The sequence below is a fragment of the Eretmochelys imbricata genome, chromosome 2 (genome assembly GCF_965152235.1).
Source record: "Eretmochelys imbricata isolate rEreImb1 chromosome 2, rEreImb1.hap1, whole genome shotgun sequence".
In the NCBI taxonomy this organism is placed as follows: Eukaryota; Metazoa; Chordata; order Testudines; family Cheloniidae; genus Eretmochelys; species Eretmochelys imbricata.
In genome coordinates this window covers 209,772,472-209,792,038 of record NC_135573.1, presented here as the reverse complement: position 1 = coordinate 209,792,038, position 19,567 = coordinate 209,772,472, and the positions used below count along the sequence as shown (strand labels likewise).

The 19,567-nt window shown below is 42.4% G+C and overlaps 1 protein-coding gene across 1 annotated transcript in view; it reads right to left on the bottom strand.

Annotated features, from left to right (window-relative positions):
* The window catches only part of RAPGEF5 (Rap guanine nucleotide exchange factor 5), a 223,447-nt gene extending 204,648 nt beyond the window's left edge, over window positions 1-18,799 (bottom strand). Inside the window, exon 1 of the mRNA XM_077809349.1 lies at window positions 18,611-18,799. Within this exon, the coding sequence (XP_077665475.1) occupies window positions 18,611-18,799 (189 nt within the window). The remainder of the gene's footprint in view (window positions 1-18,610) is intronic.
* Window positions 18,800-19,567: the final 768 nt, after the last annotated feature.

Sequence of the window (19,567 nt, the reverse complement as noted above, 5' to 3'; positions counted from 1 at the left end):
ACAAAGAAAATAACAGAACTCCACTAGCCGTCACCTTCAGCCCCCAACTAAAACCCCTCCAACGCATTATTAAGGATCTACAACCTATCCTAAAGGATGACCCAACACTCTCACAAATCTTGGGAGACAGGCCAGTCCTTGCCTACAGACAGCCCCGCAACCTGAAGCAAATACTCACCAACAACCACATACCACACAACAGAACCACTAACCCAGGAACTTATCCTTGCAACAAACCCCGTTGCCAATTGTGCCCACATATCTATTCAGGGGACACCATCACAGGGCCTAATAACATCAGCCACACTATCAGAGGCTCGTTCACCTGCACATCCACCAATGTGATTTATGCCATCATGTGCCAGCAATGCCCCTCTGCCATGTACATTGGTCAAACTGGACAGTCTCTACGTAAAAGAATAAATGGACACAAATCAGATGTCAAGAATTATAACATTCATAAACCAGTCGGAGAACACTTCAATCTCTCTGGTCACGCAATCAAAGACATGAAGGTCGCTATCTTAAAACAAAGAAACTTCAAATCCAGACTCCAGCGAGAAACTGCTGAATTGGAATTCATTTGCAAATTGGATACTATTAATTTAGGCTTAAATAGAGACTGGGAGTGGCTAAGTCATTATGCAAGGTAGCCTATTTCCTCTTGTTTTTTCCTACCCCCCCCCCCCCCCAGATGTTCTGGTTTAACTTGGTTTTTAACTTGGAGAGTGGTCAGTTTGGATGAGCTATTACCAGCAGGAGAGTGAGTCTGTGTGTGTATGGGGGTGGGTTTTTGGAGGGGGGTGAGGGAGTGAGAGAACCTGGATTTGTGCAGGAAATGGCCTAACCTCATTATCATGCACATTGTGTAAAGAGTTGTCACTTTGGATGGGCTATCACCAGCAGGAGAGTGAATTTGTGTGGGGGGGTGGAGGGTGAGAAAACCTGGATTTTTGCTGGAAATGGCCTAACCTGATGCTCACTTTAGATAAGCTATTACCAGCAGGACAGTGGGGTGGGAGGAGGTATTGTTTCATATTCTCTGTGTATATATAAAGTCTGCTGCAGTTTCCACGGTATGCATCCGATGAAGTGAGCTGTAGCTCACGAAAGCTCATGCTCAAATAAATTGGTTAGTCTCCAAGGTGCCACAAGGACTCCTTTTCTTTTTGCGAATACAGACTAACACGGCTGTTACTCTGAAACCTATACAGGAACTCGTCACTTAACGTTGTATTTATGTTCCTGAAAAATGCGACTAAGTGAAACGATGTTAAGCGAATCCAATTTCCGCATAAGAATTCATGGTGCGGGGGGGGAGGTTCCAGGGAAATTTTTTTCACCAGATATATATACATACATACACACACACACAGTATATGTTTTAAACAAACAATTTAATACTGGTACACAGCAATGATGATTGTGACGCTTGGTTGAGGTGGGTGCAGTCAGAGGGTGGGATATTTCCCAGGGAATGTCTTACTGCTAAACGATGAACTAGCCCTCAAGGGTTAACTCATTGTTGTTAATGTAGCCTCACACTCTAAGGCAGAAGGAAGGGGAGACAGCATAGCAGACAGAGACACACACCATGTGTGTGTGTGCGTGCGCGCTCTCTGCTCTACGGAAGATTGAATAAGCAGGGTGCAGGAGCAGGGAGCCCCCCCTTTCCCCCTCCCCCACAGCAAGCAGGAGGCTCGGGGAGAAGCTCCAAGGCAGAGGGCAGGAGCAGCACATGGCAGTGGGGGGAGGGACAGCTGAACTGCCGGCAATTGATAGCCTGCTGGGCAGCTGCTGCACAGGGAACCTGCTAGGGGGGTTGCTGGTGCACCCTAGTTCCAAGCCCCCACCAGCTCGCTCCAATGGGCTGCTCTTCCTGCAAGCAGTGGACAAAGCAGGCGGCTACCAAACTACATTACAAAGGAGCACTGCGCAACTTTAAACGAGCATGTTCCCTAATTGATCAGCAACGGAACAATGAAACAACGATAACCAGGACAACTTTAAGTGAGGAGTTTCTGTATTTGTAGCTTCCTCTTGTAGCTCTTCTCTTTCTCAATTTAAATATAAAAGGGTTGTTTCTCTTAAACAACCATAGAAAGAAGAAAATAATTCAGTTTTGATAATCTCATATAATTTACCACAAAGTCTTCAGTAAATATATGTGCACTTTATGACTCAGTAACATTACCACAATTATCTTTATTTATAGCATGGGAGAATATTTGATACTGCTACTACTTCTACTGTGGATTCTTCCTCCACCACTATTTTCTTGCCATAAACTCTCTTATAATATACTTTGAAATTAGTGAGCAGCAGAATTAGGTCTATTCTACAATTACAGTAAATGGATTCTGAAAGGGCTGTTTTGTTCAGGAACAGACATAAATCATTTTCATAGTTATTATTCATTTCTACTTGAACACAACTGGTATTTAATACAAAACCAAGTACTGTATTAGTAGCTTTGTGTCATGTTAGCTACACTTTGATTATGCTTCAATATGCCATGTTGTCTCTCTCACTTTAATAGCGAGTTTAACAGAGATCAAAGAAGAGTTGTCAGCAGTGCAACACAAAAGCTTCTGGAAATATATTTTTAGAAAGTCTCTGGGAAAAGAATCTTTATATTGTGTCAGTTGGTTTTGTTTCAAGTAGCAGCTCTGCCTTACAGATGATGGATTGAAAGATACATTCCCCCACCCCGTTTTGGTTACATTTGGAAAGTAGCTAGTTCTTAGAGAGTTAGGTTCCAATCACTAGAAACTCATAAAATTAGGTTTATTCTTTATATATATTTGTTTCATTTTTTCAGGAATTTAGTGTTATTTTGTTTTATCCATTTTACCCACATGGGGGGGGGGGGGAGAGGTGGTTGATTGCAGAGCAAGTCTGCCCCATGCTTACCCCTCAGTAACAGATCCTGTCTTTTGGTGCTGGACCTGGCTCCGCACTCCAGGCATTGCAACCTGGCACATAGGGTCATAGCACTGCTCAGGTTTGGCCTGGCCACCCTTCCCTCATTATGACAGAGAGGCAGCCGGGGCAAATTTGAGTGAGTGGCACAGTGACCCCAGGCACTAGGTCACAATGCCACTCCCAAATTTGCCCTGCCCCTCCATCCCAGTGATGATGATAGAAGGGCAGCAGGGCCAAACCTGAGAGGTGCTAAGACCACGTGCACCAGGTCACAGCTCTCAGAATGGAAAACAAGGCCCAACCCTGGCGGATAGGAGCCACCTCTGCAGTCTGAGTTTTTCATTTTATTTCATGCTATTTTATATTTGTGAAAAATGTGGGGATCTTCCAAAAGATCAAGTTTAGTTTTTGAACTGTCATTATGGACATAGTTTTACTACTAATCTCCCATACTTGAACCACTACAGTGGCAGAGCTGCAGCACTGATCTGACATTTGCTACATGGACAGGAGGGATTCTCCCATCGCTGTAACATATCCACCTCCCCAAGAGATGGTAGCTAGGTCAACAGAAGAATTCTTCCATCAGTCTAGTGCCATTTACACCTGGGGTTAAATTGGCTTAACTACGTCTCTCAGCAGTGTGGATTTTTCACACCCCTGAGAGACAGAGCTATACCAATGTAACTTTTAAGTGCAGACCAACCCTAAATCTCACTAAAATAATCTAAATAGGAGCAATGCCCAACTACCTAAACTCAGTAATGAGCTTTCTCTAAATGGAGCATCCCACAGACAGGGAAAACAAGAATATAGCCTAATCTGAGCTTTAAATTTTTTCACTACAAACTCTGTAGCTCAGTGGTTCCTAAACTTGTTCCACCGCTTGTGCGGGGAAAGCCCCTCCCAGGCCGGGCTGGTTTGTTTACCTGCCGCGCCCGCAGGTTCGGCCGATCCGGCTCCCCGTAGCCGCGGTTCGCTGCTCCAGGCCAATAGGAGCTGCTGGAAGCGGCACGTGCCAAGGGACTAGCACAGACTGTAAGGCCTAGCTCTCCTAAACTTCAAATGCTACTGCAGACAGCTCACCTAAAAATCCAACAGACTGAATTTCAGACACATGGATACACATCACAATAATGAATGGAGCAGTCAGCCTTCCCAGCTCTTCTACTCAAAGCCAGGGTTTAGCTGAAGCAGTAAGAATTTGTGCTTTTCTCTTAGCTTGTGAGCACTGTCCACACACATGAAGATACAATGTCTAATAGACTGTGGATGCAAATAATAAACAACAACAGCGACATCGGTTTCTTTTATACATAGTGAAAAGAGGAAAACAGTAAATATGTAACTGGAAATACTTTTAAGTTTCACACTTTCTTATCCTGACTAGTAGAGACCCCCAGTATGCCTGTCTTTAAATCAGGCCTCTCCCACAATACCACAAATGGATGACAGCAGAATAAACTGACTCAGCTAGATCACCTGTTTAGATTTCAGACACAAAAGAATTTTAATAACTGACCCAGTACTACAAACCAGAAAAGGTCAGTTTTCAAAAACTATACCTTCAACTGTGACAGTACCTCATTGCAACTCCCATCCAAACTGGAAGAGGAACTTCAATAAATAGATAGAACTACAAAGTAGCAATCTAAACCATAGGCATCCCTGAAATATACATCTAGATAAGAGGCAAACTGCAAGCAGAACTTCTAAGGTATCCTAAAGGAAGACACCAAATAGATGCTCCAAACAGGCTCATGCCACTTTCTCCTAACCACTACAGAGAGAATTCCAATGGAAAGTAATGCTTCTTTTTGATGCCAGCAATCATTAACAAAATGAATTTCAAGAGTTGGATATGTGGGCAAATGACTCACACCATACACACACACTGCTCTCAGATCCAAATCAATTTCTATTCACAAATAAAATCCCAATTTAGTCAGTTTTAGTTTCAAACCTCCAATCCAACAGAAAATGACAATGCAAAAAATTAACACTATCCGCCAGGAAATTGATCATCATAACGTGACTAACAAAACTGATCCCTACATTTACCTACACATATGGCTAACCAATATACAAGATTCAGAACAAACCACAGCTTGAATCAGATGGTCACAGGGCCAGTTGGAGTAAAGCTGGGCTTTCATAGGCTAACTATTCACAATGTTTGAAAAATATAGGCAAATGATTACAGTCCTGAAGGTACATTGGCCCAAATCCTCAAAAGTATTTAGATGCTCAACTCCCATTGATTTCAAATACCTAAATCCCTTTTTAATATGGAGCAATGGCCCCGATCCTCAAAATAAGTTACTGTTTTAAACAGCCCTTTTTATACCCAAAGAGATTCTACTCCACTTATTTACTTGTGTATACAAATTTAACATAAGAAGTTTGTAGATTTACCTGGTAGAACAATACTACAGATTCTTCTGTAAGGACAGTAAGATTTGTTCCATACTCAGACAAGAAGTCCCATTGCTATGTGCATTTGTGCTGTTACAGGACAGCACACCCTAAACAATTTTATACTAATGTATAACATAAGAGTATCAAACTTCTAAAAATCTGAAGCCATTTGCTTCTGCACCAATATAGAATACTGCTACACCGAGTATGTGTATAATACGCTGATAACAATGCTGAACCAGACACATGCTTTTCTAACTCCCACCTTTTTAAAAGTTAATATGAAAGAACACCACAGATAAGGTCAAAATCCAGTCTCAGTTACATGGGCATAAACCCCACTGACTTCAATGTACAGACACTGGATTTTGAGTATTTATCTGTATATAGTATTTGCTATACCATTGGTTTTAAATAGCAATAAGTCACCAGGCCCAGAAGAGCTCTGAAGGAGTTCAAGTATGAACTGAGATGCTAGCAAAAACATGTGCTCTAACTACAGTTAACCACTGTAATAGATAATTGTTATTCTCCAACATTGTCCCTATATTTTAAAAAGAAATTATCTGGAGAATTACAAATCTGCACCTTTCATATCTGTACCTGCTAAACTGGCTGAAATGCAAATTAAAAATAGAAGGATTTAAAAAAAAAATCAGAAGACAATGACGTGATAGACTAACCGTCATGGTGCCTGCAAAAGGAAAACTCACATCTCACTAATCTATTATAATGATTTGAATATAATCAGTAAAGTAGCGGATAAAGGAGAACCAGTTGACAGAATTTCTTTAGACTAGGTCCCTGTCCAGAGGCCACTAAAGACATTAAATAGTCATGGGGTGAGGAGGCAAAGTATCTTAATACCTCAAACACTGGCTAAGAGACTAGAGATGGAGCAGGATTAAACAGTCCTTTCTCATCCTGGCAGAAAGTTAGCCGCAAGGTACCTCAAAATTCCATGGTTGGTCTAGTGTATTTAATAGATTTACTAATGACCTGGAAAGGGGGAGCGAGGGGGGAGTGACTAGTGAAGTAGCAAAATTTAGATAAGAAAATTACTTAGATTAGTCAAGACTAGAGAGCAACTGGTCTGTGAGCAACTTCAAAGGGACCTAACCAAGGCAGGTAAATGGGTAACATGATGCCAAATGAATTTCAATGCTGATAAATGCAAAGTAATACTCACTGGAGGGAAAAACTACTCACACATTTGAAGGTTTTAAGATAACTGTATCAACTCAAGAAAAGGACCTGGATGTCATTGTAGAAAAAACTCATTGAAGATCTTGACTCATTGTGCAGCTGTTGTCAAAAAGAGCTAACAAAATGTTAGGATGCTAAAATAACAGGATGGAGAATAATACAGAAAATATTATATCATTATATAAATCAATGGTGCAGCCTCATCTTCAATACTGTGTGCAAAACTGGTCACCTCATCTCAAAAAGGGTACTGCAGAACTAGAGGGAATTCAGAATAGGGCAATCAAAATTATTAGGGGATGGGAAAACTTAAAAGATTGAGACGTCTTACTTTAAAAAGGAGATGAAGAAGAGGGGACAAAAAAATATAAAAAAATAATGAATGATCTAGCAAATGAACACAAGAACAAGGGGACATTCAGTGGAATTAAAAAGTGGGAAATTCAGCCTTGATAAAAGACAACACGTAATTAAGCCATGCAACTCATTGTCACAAGATGTGGTCAAAGCCATAAACTTAGCAAGATTCAGAAATGGATTGGACATTTGAGAGTAACAGGAATATCCAGTGGCTAATGCCAACAGATTTTGTAATAGGTATTTAACCTCATGCTTCAGAGTTTAAGAAAGCCTCTAATTACACAAGAATAGAAGGAAAGTGTGGGAGACAGGCTACCCAACATTTGCCTAATACTTCAAAGGAAGGTGTGTAAAACACCATACAGCTGCTGTTGGCTACTATCAGAGACAAGATACTGACAAGATGGACAATCAGTCTAATCTAGTATGGTAAATCCTATGCTACCTGTCTATCTACTAGCATAATTACCGGTGCGTGTGCGCAGTACTTGTGTGTCTACTGTTCTTTAACAGTTATTTATTGGTGTTTCAAAGAATAGCAAATTTCCTAGTGTTGTGCATACATATATTGCTACATTAAATTAGATCATAGATTTGAAGAAAAAATGTCCTTTTAAAAATAGAAATTCTGATAATTTCTCAGTGTATATGTAACCCACACACCTTCTGGGTGTGGTGTTCTGTCCCATCTAGTGGCACCGAGACCACTTAGAGAGTTAAATTAGTCTTCTCTACAGCCTTAGCTAACAGTAAGTTGGCTTTTAGCACATGTGGTAGAGGCTCATGCACTAAACTCCAGAGGTACCCAGTTTGATCCTGCACCACGATGACTGGGGTCATCGGCATTACATATACACTAGTAAGGATAGAGAAGATATTGCAATAGAAAACAGGCAGAATTCCTGCAATTCACCTTAGAGTGCCAACAGCTCTGAGGTCTGTCCTGCCAACCTAAAGGATCACTATTGATCTGCCATGATTCATTCAAGTGCAGAGAAAAACAAATTAAATAAACAGCATCAGTAAAATCAATTTGCAACTCATTCATGTTTTAGTATTGTCAATTTAATGAGATAATACAACTAAATACCTGCTAAATATCTCTCTCCTCTACTCTTCAACTCAACAATAAAAACATATGCCAAGATATTCATTTTGCATTTTATATAGTTGGTTCAATTTTATATATGTGCATGGGCACGCACGCACACAGTTATATGTAGAGGTGTGTGTGTTGTTTACACTTACACATGCCCCTGACAGTTTTCTGATTGTGCACACTCATCTTTCTCCCTGCCTCTTCATATTTAAAAATCACTTCACGTACTATTGAATTGCACCCACCTACATGCAGCAGTTGTTTAACAGTGCACAACAGCAATTTATCATGGATATGATAGCCATTAACTATCTATAATTACATGGGGAATTTTAGGTAGGTGGAATGCAGTTACCCAAGTCAGAATTTGGCCAGAACACTAGGTTAAACACCCATATTCTTGAGAAAAATGCCATGAAATCTTTAGCAATTGCAAATGGTCAGGACCTTGATTTTAAGTCTCTTCCAAAATAGTGCCCCTCCTGCAACATGATGCCCGTAGTACTGACTTTAGTCATCTACTCATCACCACCACTACTTTCTGCAGCCATATAGCTAAGAGTTATTGAGGAGAACCTACAGCAAGTGATAGGCACTCCTTTTTAATCCATGCAGATATAAGTCTAAAAAAATAAAGTAAAAAATTAAAAAGCATGTATTCATCCAACCCCACCTCCTGTAGTTTTTGATATCTGATACACTATGGCTCAAAGTAGCATAGGAGTTGCATTTCTAATTTCCTGGAAACTTTGCCCTGATTGTTTTGGCACTATCTGCCTTCCCTTGGGATGAAGCCCCCTTCCAGAGGAAGGAGACAGGCGGGCACAGAGAGATGAAAGCTACACCTCCAAGGCCCCTAGGTCACTGAATCTATGTCGAAGTCCATGGACCACCTTTGCCCCCAAATCCTAGAGCTGATCTGGAATAGTCCAGTCCCCATTGTAAAATGGCCAGAGTGCAGAGGCACCACAGCCAGGGCTTTTTTCTCCCAGGAATAGTCCCCATATTAGGGACAGGATGGGTTGGCACAGAGCCATTATGTTGAGTTTATGGATTTCCTTTACACCAGGTAGCTGGTTAAGCCAGTTTTCTGGCAGCACTGTGCACCTGAAGCAGACCAAATCAGCCAGGGGAAGGACCTGAATTTGCCCTGTATTTCTGAGATATAGTCAGATATCTAAGGTTTTATAGCACTCTGAGAGACAGAGTTTGTATTACTCTACTTAGAGAAAGAGTATAAAAACTACATAACAAAAAGGTATGGTGTTTACACCCAATATGTTGTTGTTGGTTTAAAATGTCCTAAGATATATACAAAATACTGTTTCATCTTTTATCAATATTTCTTCATGATTGGTTCTGTTCAACTTGCATAACAGCTAAATTTCAAGATCTAATGACAGGGTAGAAAATGATTGGTTGGGCTGCAATGTTAGCCTGTTAACTTACTTTCACAAAGTATCTGTGAAGTTATTTTATAGATTTAATCCAAATTTAACTCTATGAAAATACTACATAAAAAATACCACATATGCACCTAGTAACAGATATTTTAAATGTCCAAGTCAAAGACCAAAACAAAGATGTACACAGCTTCTTTGTTTTTTAACTAGATAAAAAGGGGAAGTGAACTTGCATTTATATTTGAAAAAAAAAAAAAGAAAAGACAAATTAGAAGGCTTTTTGAAGTCAATGGGGTTACATAGGTTTTAAACCCGTGAGACAAGAATCAGGCTCTGTCATTGGTAGCATAAACAAGTTTCTACTGATTTATATGGATTGGCAAAACATAAAAAAAACCCTCTTAATTAGCAAAATGTTTTCTCTATAATATAACAAAAATACTGACTTGTAACTAATGAGAAGTGCTCTCCAAGGAATAACTAGTGAAAAAGTAATCAGTTAGAATAAAAGGTGTACTGTAGGAGTTGAGCAAGGCTCATTTATTTACATATACACCCTTTTATGTACATGGCTGCAGGTAGATCATTTGGCAAAGTCAAACTCTTCTGAACAAATAAACAATAAGCTAGTTTGAGATAAACAGTATTATACCAGTTACTAAAAGACAGAACCTCTTATGCTAGTGAGTAAAAGAGAGAACAGTCTGACCTTGTGCTCCAGCCTCGTGTTCACCACCACCACCACCACCACCGCCTTTATTTTGATGCTGAAACTTTCACTGAGAGCACAGTTATTGGAAAAGATGTTCTAATAGACAACTAATGTCATGTAGATAAAGAATATAACACAGACTAAAATCAGTACAAAATACCCAGGGTGAAAATGGCCCATGAGCTATGAGAATCTGAGATGCCCATAATGCAGCAAAACTTCACATAATTTGGCTTCAGAGTTTAATTGCATAGAAACTCAACCACTTCCATGCAGCAGAGTTGTGCTATGAACATCCCTGCATAGTCCAGCATGCAGAGGCATGTGTACCAAGGCAGGGGCATTGCCACTGGGTCCATGATTATAAGGTTCCCCCATATAAGAGGTTCAGATTTGTATTATTTTTATTACAGTAACACTTACAGGACCCAATCAACATCAAAGCCCTAGTATGCTAGGCACTGTACAAACATATAGCAAGAGACAGCCTGTACCCTGAAGAGGTTACAGTCTAGACAGACAAGACAAACAAAGGGTGGAACGGGAAACAGGCACAGTGAGTTGAAGTGATCTGTCCAAGGTCAAATAGTAGGTCAATGGCAGAGCCAGGCAGTGCCCTATACATTGGACCACATCATCTCTCACAGTGGCTATGGCCCCTATTCCAACTGAGGAACTAGCATAGAAACCATGGAGGGAATGCAGAGTTGGTCCACCCCATGCACATGGGTACGTGGGGGGCTGCATGGATTCCACAGAGCACAATCCCACTTATTTTCTTGCAACAAACCTATTTAGGCTTTCACAGGAAGGGTGCAAATTTAACTTCATCTGTTGTTTCAGCCAACTCATGCTGATTGGTGCAGTAAATCTCTAATGATAACTAATCTACATCCTTATCTTTAATTCAAACTCATTCAAACTAAATTTGCGATGAACAATCCAGCCAAGGAAAATATAAGGCATTTAAAGGTATGGAAACTATTTTCCATAAACAATAAACAAACTGGTTCCTTGTCTGTGAATATCATTTTAATTATGATAGGCTAGCATTAGTGTGGGGAAAAACTTTTGTTTCATTACAGGAGTTTCCATCTGTTCAGTAAAGAAAGTGGCATATTCTGCTCCACTTTTTAAAAAAGCTACTGCCTCCTATTTTCAACATTATCATTAGCACAAAAATGTACATCTCGATGTGTAATTTCCTCAAGATACAGAATTACTATGGTACTTCCTGCTGAAAACATTAGCACCCAATACTTGATGAGTACAGCACAGTTTGAGCAAGATTCTACGGCATTTTTTGCGACATTCACACCAGCATCTGAGAAATCTACCATGAATTAACAAGTGTTGTGCATTTGCAAGTAAACAAACTTAAAAAAAAAAATCAATCATACTACTCCACAAAGCAGAATTAGTTCATTTATTTTGAGAAATGTAGTTTAAGGGACTCTGTCAGCTCAAATTTGAACAAAAACACCCAACAGGATCCTACAAAAGTTAAGGCCAATGGAAATTCTTTCGTTACTTTCTTTTTAATTTCAATGGAAAGAGATCTTTTGTTCTTATACAAGCATTTCCCTGGTGGGTTTCCAAACCAAACACTGCAGCACTGCAGGAGAACCTGTAGGTGATGTCAATTAGAAACAGATGCTAAAAGAAAAATGAAAGTGACTATATTATTTTATTATCCAATCAGAGACAAATGCAAAAAGTAAATACATTTGTAGCATTCTTTCAGTTTTACTAAGCGAAGGTGTTGTTAATAATGCAAGGTAAAAGAAATCTGCTTAAAAAAAAAAATGAAGAGGTCAAATTCACTGAGGGGCATGTGCAGCCTGAGTCAGATTCTTTGGTTGGGGAGAACAAAAGTGGGTTTAGTGCTTTGTGCTTCCCCGTATTTTGGTCTGCTCAGCACCAATTCAGGTGGGGGTATTGTATGGCTAGACAAGGGACAGGGCAGAGGTGATGCTGGAGGTTCTATTGCTAATTGGAAAGGGCACATTATGGCTATGGAGCCTATGGCAGTCTCAGGATTAAAATAGCAACTGTGAAGGTAGCTGTGGAACCACTCCATGACTAAGGGAAGGAACCCTTCCAATCACCCCAGCTTCCAGACTGGTTACTTAGCAAGGTTCCACTGTATTTATGTATCACAGCCAGTCAATGTTTCCCACACAACAATATGACACATGATTATTATAAATATTCTCAGTTTTGTCACTCACTTTGAAACAGTTTGTATTAAAAAAAACAAAACACCAAAAATATAGACACTGAAGTTACATAAGAATGGCCCACTGGATCAGACAAGTGCTCCATCTAGCCCAGCATCCTGCCTCTAACATAGGTCAGTGCTGGATGCTTCAGATGGAATGAACAGAACAGAGCAATATTCCAATGATCCATCATCCCCTGTTGTCCAGTCCCAGCATCTGGCAGTTGGAGATTCAGTTAATGTCTTAATCATTACTCAGCATCTCATGTGTCACCAGTTACATCACTGCCAAATTAAAAGATACGATGAAACATTTGGTAGGCGTATATAATAAGCCAATTATTATAGGAAAAATTCAGCAGTATATATTTTTAGTCACATAATAATACCTGCTAAGCTGAACGCTGCTTGAAGTTACTAAGTGGAACTTCAAAGTCAATAAAATTCAGGATTTAAAGCAAGTGCCACCAGTATTCGTCATTCCCCCTCTATAATGACGACAGTTACATCACCCACAACGATAGTCCAGGATCTTATTTTATACATTGATTTCAGTGTTTTTCCAGGGAACAGAATACTGTACCTTACACCCTTCATTAATGCTCTCATACAGAAAAACAATAAAGTCAATTATCTAAACACAGCCAATAGTGTTTATAACTGTAAAATATTTAGGGCAAAGCTCTTCCTCTCCTCTCTGATCCACAATCTGTACTGTGTGTTCTGCACGTCCAGGAACATAACACAACCTGAATGCAATGGAAGCTCTACACATTAACAAATACAAACCGTGCAATAGAGAACTGCCTCCTGAATGGAAGACGCTTGCCCTTAAACTGGATGGTGCAGAACACACACCACGTTTTTTCTTTGTTGCCTTGTTTAAACTAAAATGAAGAACAAAAAGCCTGGGGTGCTGGAACAATTCATACAGTTGGGGTGCTGAGAGGCATTAAACCAAACTGTAATCACTGTATATGATGGAAAGAACTTCAAGCCAGGGGCGTGGCAGCATCCCCCTCACCTCCAGTTCTAGCACCTATGCGCAAAACTCAAATTTTCTTTCCTTTTCCCCCCCGGGGGGGGGTATCCAACAACACTTTTATTTAAAGTACCAACAATGTGACTGTGCTTTACAAGGTACAAATAAGTACAGTCTCTGCCCCCAAAACTAACAGAAATCCCCCAGAGCCAGATCTTGCAAACAGGCATAACAATGACTTTACTCACACAAGTAGCCCTACTGACTACAATCAATATTAATGAGAGTAAAGCTTTTTTTCCATTCCCACGTGGTTGTAGGACTGGGACCTGGAACATTGAACGGAGAAGACAGGATGCACTCAGAAGTTGAGAGGAAGGATTACCTTTCAACGTTCCATATTTTTTAAAATGATCACTTCTTCTTCCACTCTTCCCTATTCAGTGTTCTCCTTGAGTGTAAATAATTCAGTGCTCTTAGAGGGACCAGTAGGGGCCTGGATTTTGCTGAGGATCAGCCCTATTACCTGAATGCAGAAAGAGGAGGTCAGAGCTGACCTGTACAAATCTGAACTAGGAACCATGTCTTTCTTGACTTGCTTAAAGTCAAAAAAGAGATTACTTGAATTTTTTGTTTCCTCTAGTCCTTTAGGGGACTTCACAGTCCCCAGAGATCTTCGGATGGATAAAACACATTCTCAGAGGCCCTGGGTCTAAAGGAACATTACTGGCCTCAGAGGGTATGTGTACACTGCAATTAAACATCTGCAGCAGGCCCATGTCAGCTGACTCAGGCTCACAAGGCTTGGGATAAGGGGCTGTCTAATTGTGACGTAGACATTTGGGCTCAGGCTGGAGCCTGAGCTCTGGGACCTCGCAACCAGGGAGGGTTCCAGAGCTCGGGCTGTAGCCCGAGCCCAAACATCTACAGCACAATTAAACAGCCCCTTAACCCGAGCCCCGTGAGCCTGAGTCAGCGAACATGGGCCAACCACTGGTATCTAACTGCTGTATAGACATACCCAGAGAGGCTCCTCTGGGTCCAGTGGAGCAAAATATCAGCAAAATGCAGTTGTGGGTTCCTCTGACCAAAGAAAACTCTTTTCACTACCATCTAGATTAAAAAAAGGTTTATCTAGAATCAGTCTGCTCTACTTTAGCCTAGTTGTTTATCAGATCTGCATATGAAACACTAACATCTGCAGTCCAGAAATGGTTATTGAGCCTTTCCAAGCCTTGTTCTAGTAGGTCTTTTCTTTCAGCTCTAAATTCTACCAGTCTCTGAAATTAGGGAAAATCTGGTTATAGAGAATCAACACAGGTCAGAAATATATAGTCCAGTTTTTTGCTCCACTGAACTGAGGGGAACATGCATATTTTATATCACCATATGCAAAGTAATTGTAAGGCAGTTCTTAGTCATTCCTGTCACAGACTGGAAGTTTGGAATTAGTCCTTGAACATTCTGTTGCCTAAATGGGGCACTGACAAGACTGACAGATCAAAGAGGTGAAAATATTGACTTTTTTCTTATATCTGTTTGCAGAGTTTATGCCATTCTTTATACATTTCTCTCTACCCCAAATGCTTCTTTTTTTCTAATTAAAGAAAATTTCAGCAGCACTTACTTACATGCAAACTTAAAAAGCTGCAAAAGCCTTAGCACTTATACTGTGCTTTATCATTGTTATATCGCAAAGCATGGTTATGTATCATTATCCCCATTTTATATACAGGGAAACTCAGAGAGAAATTAAGTGATTTGCCTTAAGTCACATAGCAAGTCAGTGTCAGGGCCAGGAACAGAACACAGGTCTCATGACTCCCAGTCCTATGCCCTATTCAGTGTGACAGGATGCCATCCTAGAAAAGTAAACAACAAACAAAAAGGGATTTCAGTGAGTCTGAGTTCACTTGAGAACAGTTTCACCTAATACCAAGGGTATGCCTACACAGCAGCTGGAAGCGTGCTTCCATGTGCAGGCAGAGAGACACACGACAGCTCTGCTCGAGAAAGCATACTAACAGCAGCAGGATGGGCATGCATGGTGACATGGCATGCTTAGGGATAGCCACCTTAGTACAAGTATAAACTCAGGTGGCTAATCCTAGCTGCTGCCTGTACCGCTGGGGCCACACTGTTTATTTTTTGCACACCAGCTTGAGCAGAGCTATCATATCTGTCTACCAAGGCTCAGAGGCACGCCCCCAACTTCTGTAGACATACCCTAAGAACGAATTAGTAGCAATGCACCTGCTTAAACCTGATGAAGCTGGATTTTTCCCTATGGATACACGTACAGAGGAAGTCCCGTACACCAGACATATAGCTATCCCTTTTCTATACAGAAGGAGGCATGTGTAAATAACACCTTTTTAGGATCTTTCTGGTCACTTTGCTGAAACTGCTTGGGGTGGAGCTTCATAGGGTATGTCTACACTACAAATATCTGAATCAGGGTAGACAGACTCACGATAGCAAGGTTCAGGCTAGCATTGTGGACACTGCAGTTCCAGCAGAGACTTAGGATAGCCATCCAAGCTCAGACCTGGGATCAGGTAGGCTTAAGAGTCTGAGCTACCGCCCAAACAGCAGCATCCAAATTGCTATTTTCAGCACACTAGTGCGAGTCTGTGTATGCAAGCTGGGAGGCTAACTGCTAGCTGCAGTGTAGACACACCCATAGAGTCCTGGTGAAATGGAAGAATGGCACTATCTTGCTCCTCAACAACACTGTCCCCCAGAGCCCAGAAATTTCCAGACAGATAACCCAACAGTGAGCACTACTACTGCATGGGATCAGGAGAACCCAGGCACTGGCCACATGGCTCCTGCTGGAGCCATCCTGCATACAGTGCAGCAGCGACTCTTCTTGCAGCATGAACTCATTCCATGCAGATCCCAGAGATCTGTGGGGTTGTTTAGGGTCCTGGACTCCCAAAATCCACAGCTCCCACTCTCTTCTACAAAGATAGACAGCTCAAGAAAAACTGCAAGGTGAATCAAAGGAGATAGCAATCGGGCATTTGTTCTGTGATGCAAAGGTAGTGATGACATGACAACTAAGTGTCATCTGCTCTTTTGTGGTATATTTCTGCTGTACATGAGTATGTGCAGGAATCAAAGCAGCCAGTTTGGGGCTAGATGGTATGGAGTCTAGAGACAGCATGAAACATTAGCTGAGAGACGTGAAATAAAACCCCCGTGAGAAGACAGATGGGCAACTCAGATGCCCAAATATTTATAGTGTAAGTGTTCATGTTAACTATTTAAAGTCTGATTAAAGAACACAAGATTTATAAAAGGGAAATCATGTTAACAGATTTCCATAACCTGTTGTGGGTGGAATCTCATTGTAGTTTCATGAATGAGCAGAGTGTGGGTAGTGTCTCATGGTAGATCTACACGGAACAAAAAAAAAAAAAAAAAGTGTGTGTGTGTGTTCTCAGTTTATCTAACTTTGGTTAAAATACCAATGAAGACACAGCAACTCACTTTAACTCAGGTTACCACCCTAACCTAAAGCCTGTAGGGGACCTTGGGTTGAACTCAAGCTACAAACCCAAATTGGCACCATGTCTACACTACTATTTTAACCCAAATTAGCTAACCTGAGCTAAGAACAGTGCCGACATACCCTTAGAGAATGCCATTATTCCCCACCCCTTATTTGCCCTTGAGTATATGTGAAAGAGGACAAGAACAGCTGGAATGTAAAAGACTTGAGCTTCAAATCTTTCAAGAAATTATTAGAAATTACTTTCTAAAAACTGTTTGGAACACCTTAGCAGTGTCCTTTTGATACATTTTTGCAAGTTTTCCATATTAGAGGAAAACAAGATAAAAATATGAAGATTTGCATGAATAGCTGTATGTCTAACTAGTCCTAGCACTTCTTCAGCTATAATGTTTGTTTTAAAATACATACCAGATAATGAGTAAACCCAATAATAAAGTATATCGATTTAAGCCCACTCCTCCACACTGATCCATGCAGGCAAACCTCTGCACATGTGTGGAGCTCCCCACCCATCTGTATTAGCTTTTATCATTAGGGCCTTATAAACAGACTTGAATTAGCACCTGTTGTGCCACCAGCACTGAGAAGAGTATGGTCCACTTGGAGGAACACGACTGGGAATTTTTGGTTACATTTCTGGCTCTGTCACTTACTCACTAAGTGAACCTTGGAAAATAATTTTAGCTTTTCTGTGCTTTGATGGCCCAATCTGCAAAATGGGAATAAATCCTTATTTTACAAATTAATAAAGACTAAATTAGGAATGTGAAAATTCATTATTGTGCTTTGAGATCTTGTTATGGTGCCACAGAAGTGCCTTATATCTAGAACTGGCCAGAAATTTTTCAACAAAACACAGTTGTCAGAACATGCTGATTGGTTGAAGCCAAAACTTTTCACAGAAATTTACCCGTTTTGACAAAACTTTCATCAGGAAGGGTTTCTCGGGTCCAGGATGGAATTTCTGCTCCAGGAGAGAGACCCAGGCCAACAATAGTCAATAAGCTGGTGAGTAAAGCACTGATTCAGACCAGGGGCTTGAACCCAAGTCTTGGATAAGTGCTCTAACCACTGGCCTATAAGCTATTCTGGAGTAGGTGTCTCTCTCCCCCCACCCCACTTGGGTTTTTTTGCAAGAAATTTCAAAAGGCCTGTTTGGTCCTAACAGGAAACTTTTTGATATCTTGAAATGCTACAGGGTGGAAAAACCATTTCCCAGCCAGAGCTGCTTATAACTTCCCGAGTAATTCCTGCTTATTGTGCATCCATGAAGCACTACTCCAGGGCTCACTGACTAATATGCTAGCCAGAAAGCCCCCCTACCAGGGCATTGCTGGCGGGCCTTACGCCAGCCTGGGGCAGAACAAACCAAGACACCCAGACCTGGCCCAGCATTTGAACACAGCCCCTGCCATTCAAGCATGCAGCAAACCCCACTTCCCTATAGATCACAGAGGCCGGCGGTTATTGCTGGAGCCGGAGAAGGCACCGAGCTCTCTAGATAGGAGCAGGACTCCTGCACTGGTGACTCACGGGACAGCCCCGCCCCGCCCCACACCCTCCTGCCCGGGCGAGCACAAGCCAGGGAGTCGAGCCGACCCCCTTGTGCACGGGGGCGCAAAGGGGCAGTTCCTGGGAATTCCCCTCCCCAGGGCGTGGGGCGAGGCCACTGGTCTCCCGGAGCTGTCAGCGGGGGTTATGGGGGGGGGGAGCCGCTGCTGCTGCTGCTACAGGGCCGGGCCAGCGGGTCACTCACTCACTCACCCGGCCCCCGGCGGCGGGGTTCTTCCTCCGCAGCGTGAGCCCGCTCCGCAGCCGCGCCGGCAGCTCCCTCAGCTTCTGCCGCAGCTGCACTTGCTGCTGCGGCTCGTGGTGCCGGGCGCTCGGCCTGCGGCTCAGGGCGGGCTCCGCGCTGTCGCACGGGGGCTGCATCTTGCCGGAGCCCACGGCCATCCCGCAGCCCTCCGGCCGGCGCTGGCGCCCCACGCGCGCCCCTCCGCGGAGCGAGCGCGGCGCTCCCCGCTGTCACTCGCGGCTCCCCTGCCCGCCGGCGGCGCGCACCTCTGCGCTGCGCGCGGGGCTGGGGGGCCGAGGGGCCCGCTGAGTCATCCCACAGGTGCAGGAAATGCTCCCGCGCCGGGCTCTCTCCACCCTTTCCTTCTCCCTGCGCCTCCCCTGGGGACGCTGCTCCCTGCCCGCTCAGTGGCTCTGGCAGTGACAAAGCGCAGGTGAGTGGTAGGGTGGAGGAGGTGCGGGGAGCAATCGGAATAAAGTCCTGTTAACTCCTTGGCTGTCAGCGCCCACCCACCGCCTCCTGTCCTACGCAATCGGTTTCCCGGTTAACCAGCACGGCTGCAATTCCAACGGGGCGGGGATGGTAGTGAAAACAAGGGACCAGCGGCAGCCCCGTGGCTAGAGAGCTGGGCAAAAGTTTTCAGCCAGGACCCCTTCCTCCTGCCCAGCTGCAAAAGGCAGATGTGGATTGACCAATCCATTGCTTCAATGAAAAGAAGAAAACAAAATCCCCCCCACCCCCCAAAAAAAAAAAGGCCTCAATGTTCTGTTGTGACATCTTCAAAATGATTTTTGGTGTTGAACCTGACTTCCATTTTATTAAAACAAAGACCAAACAAAAAACTCAACCACCCCACACTTGAAAACTAAACACACCCATTTTGTTTCAGGTCAATCAAACCATTTTGGTTGACCCAAAATGCAAAT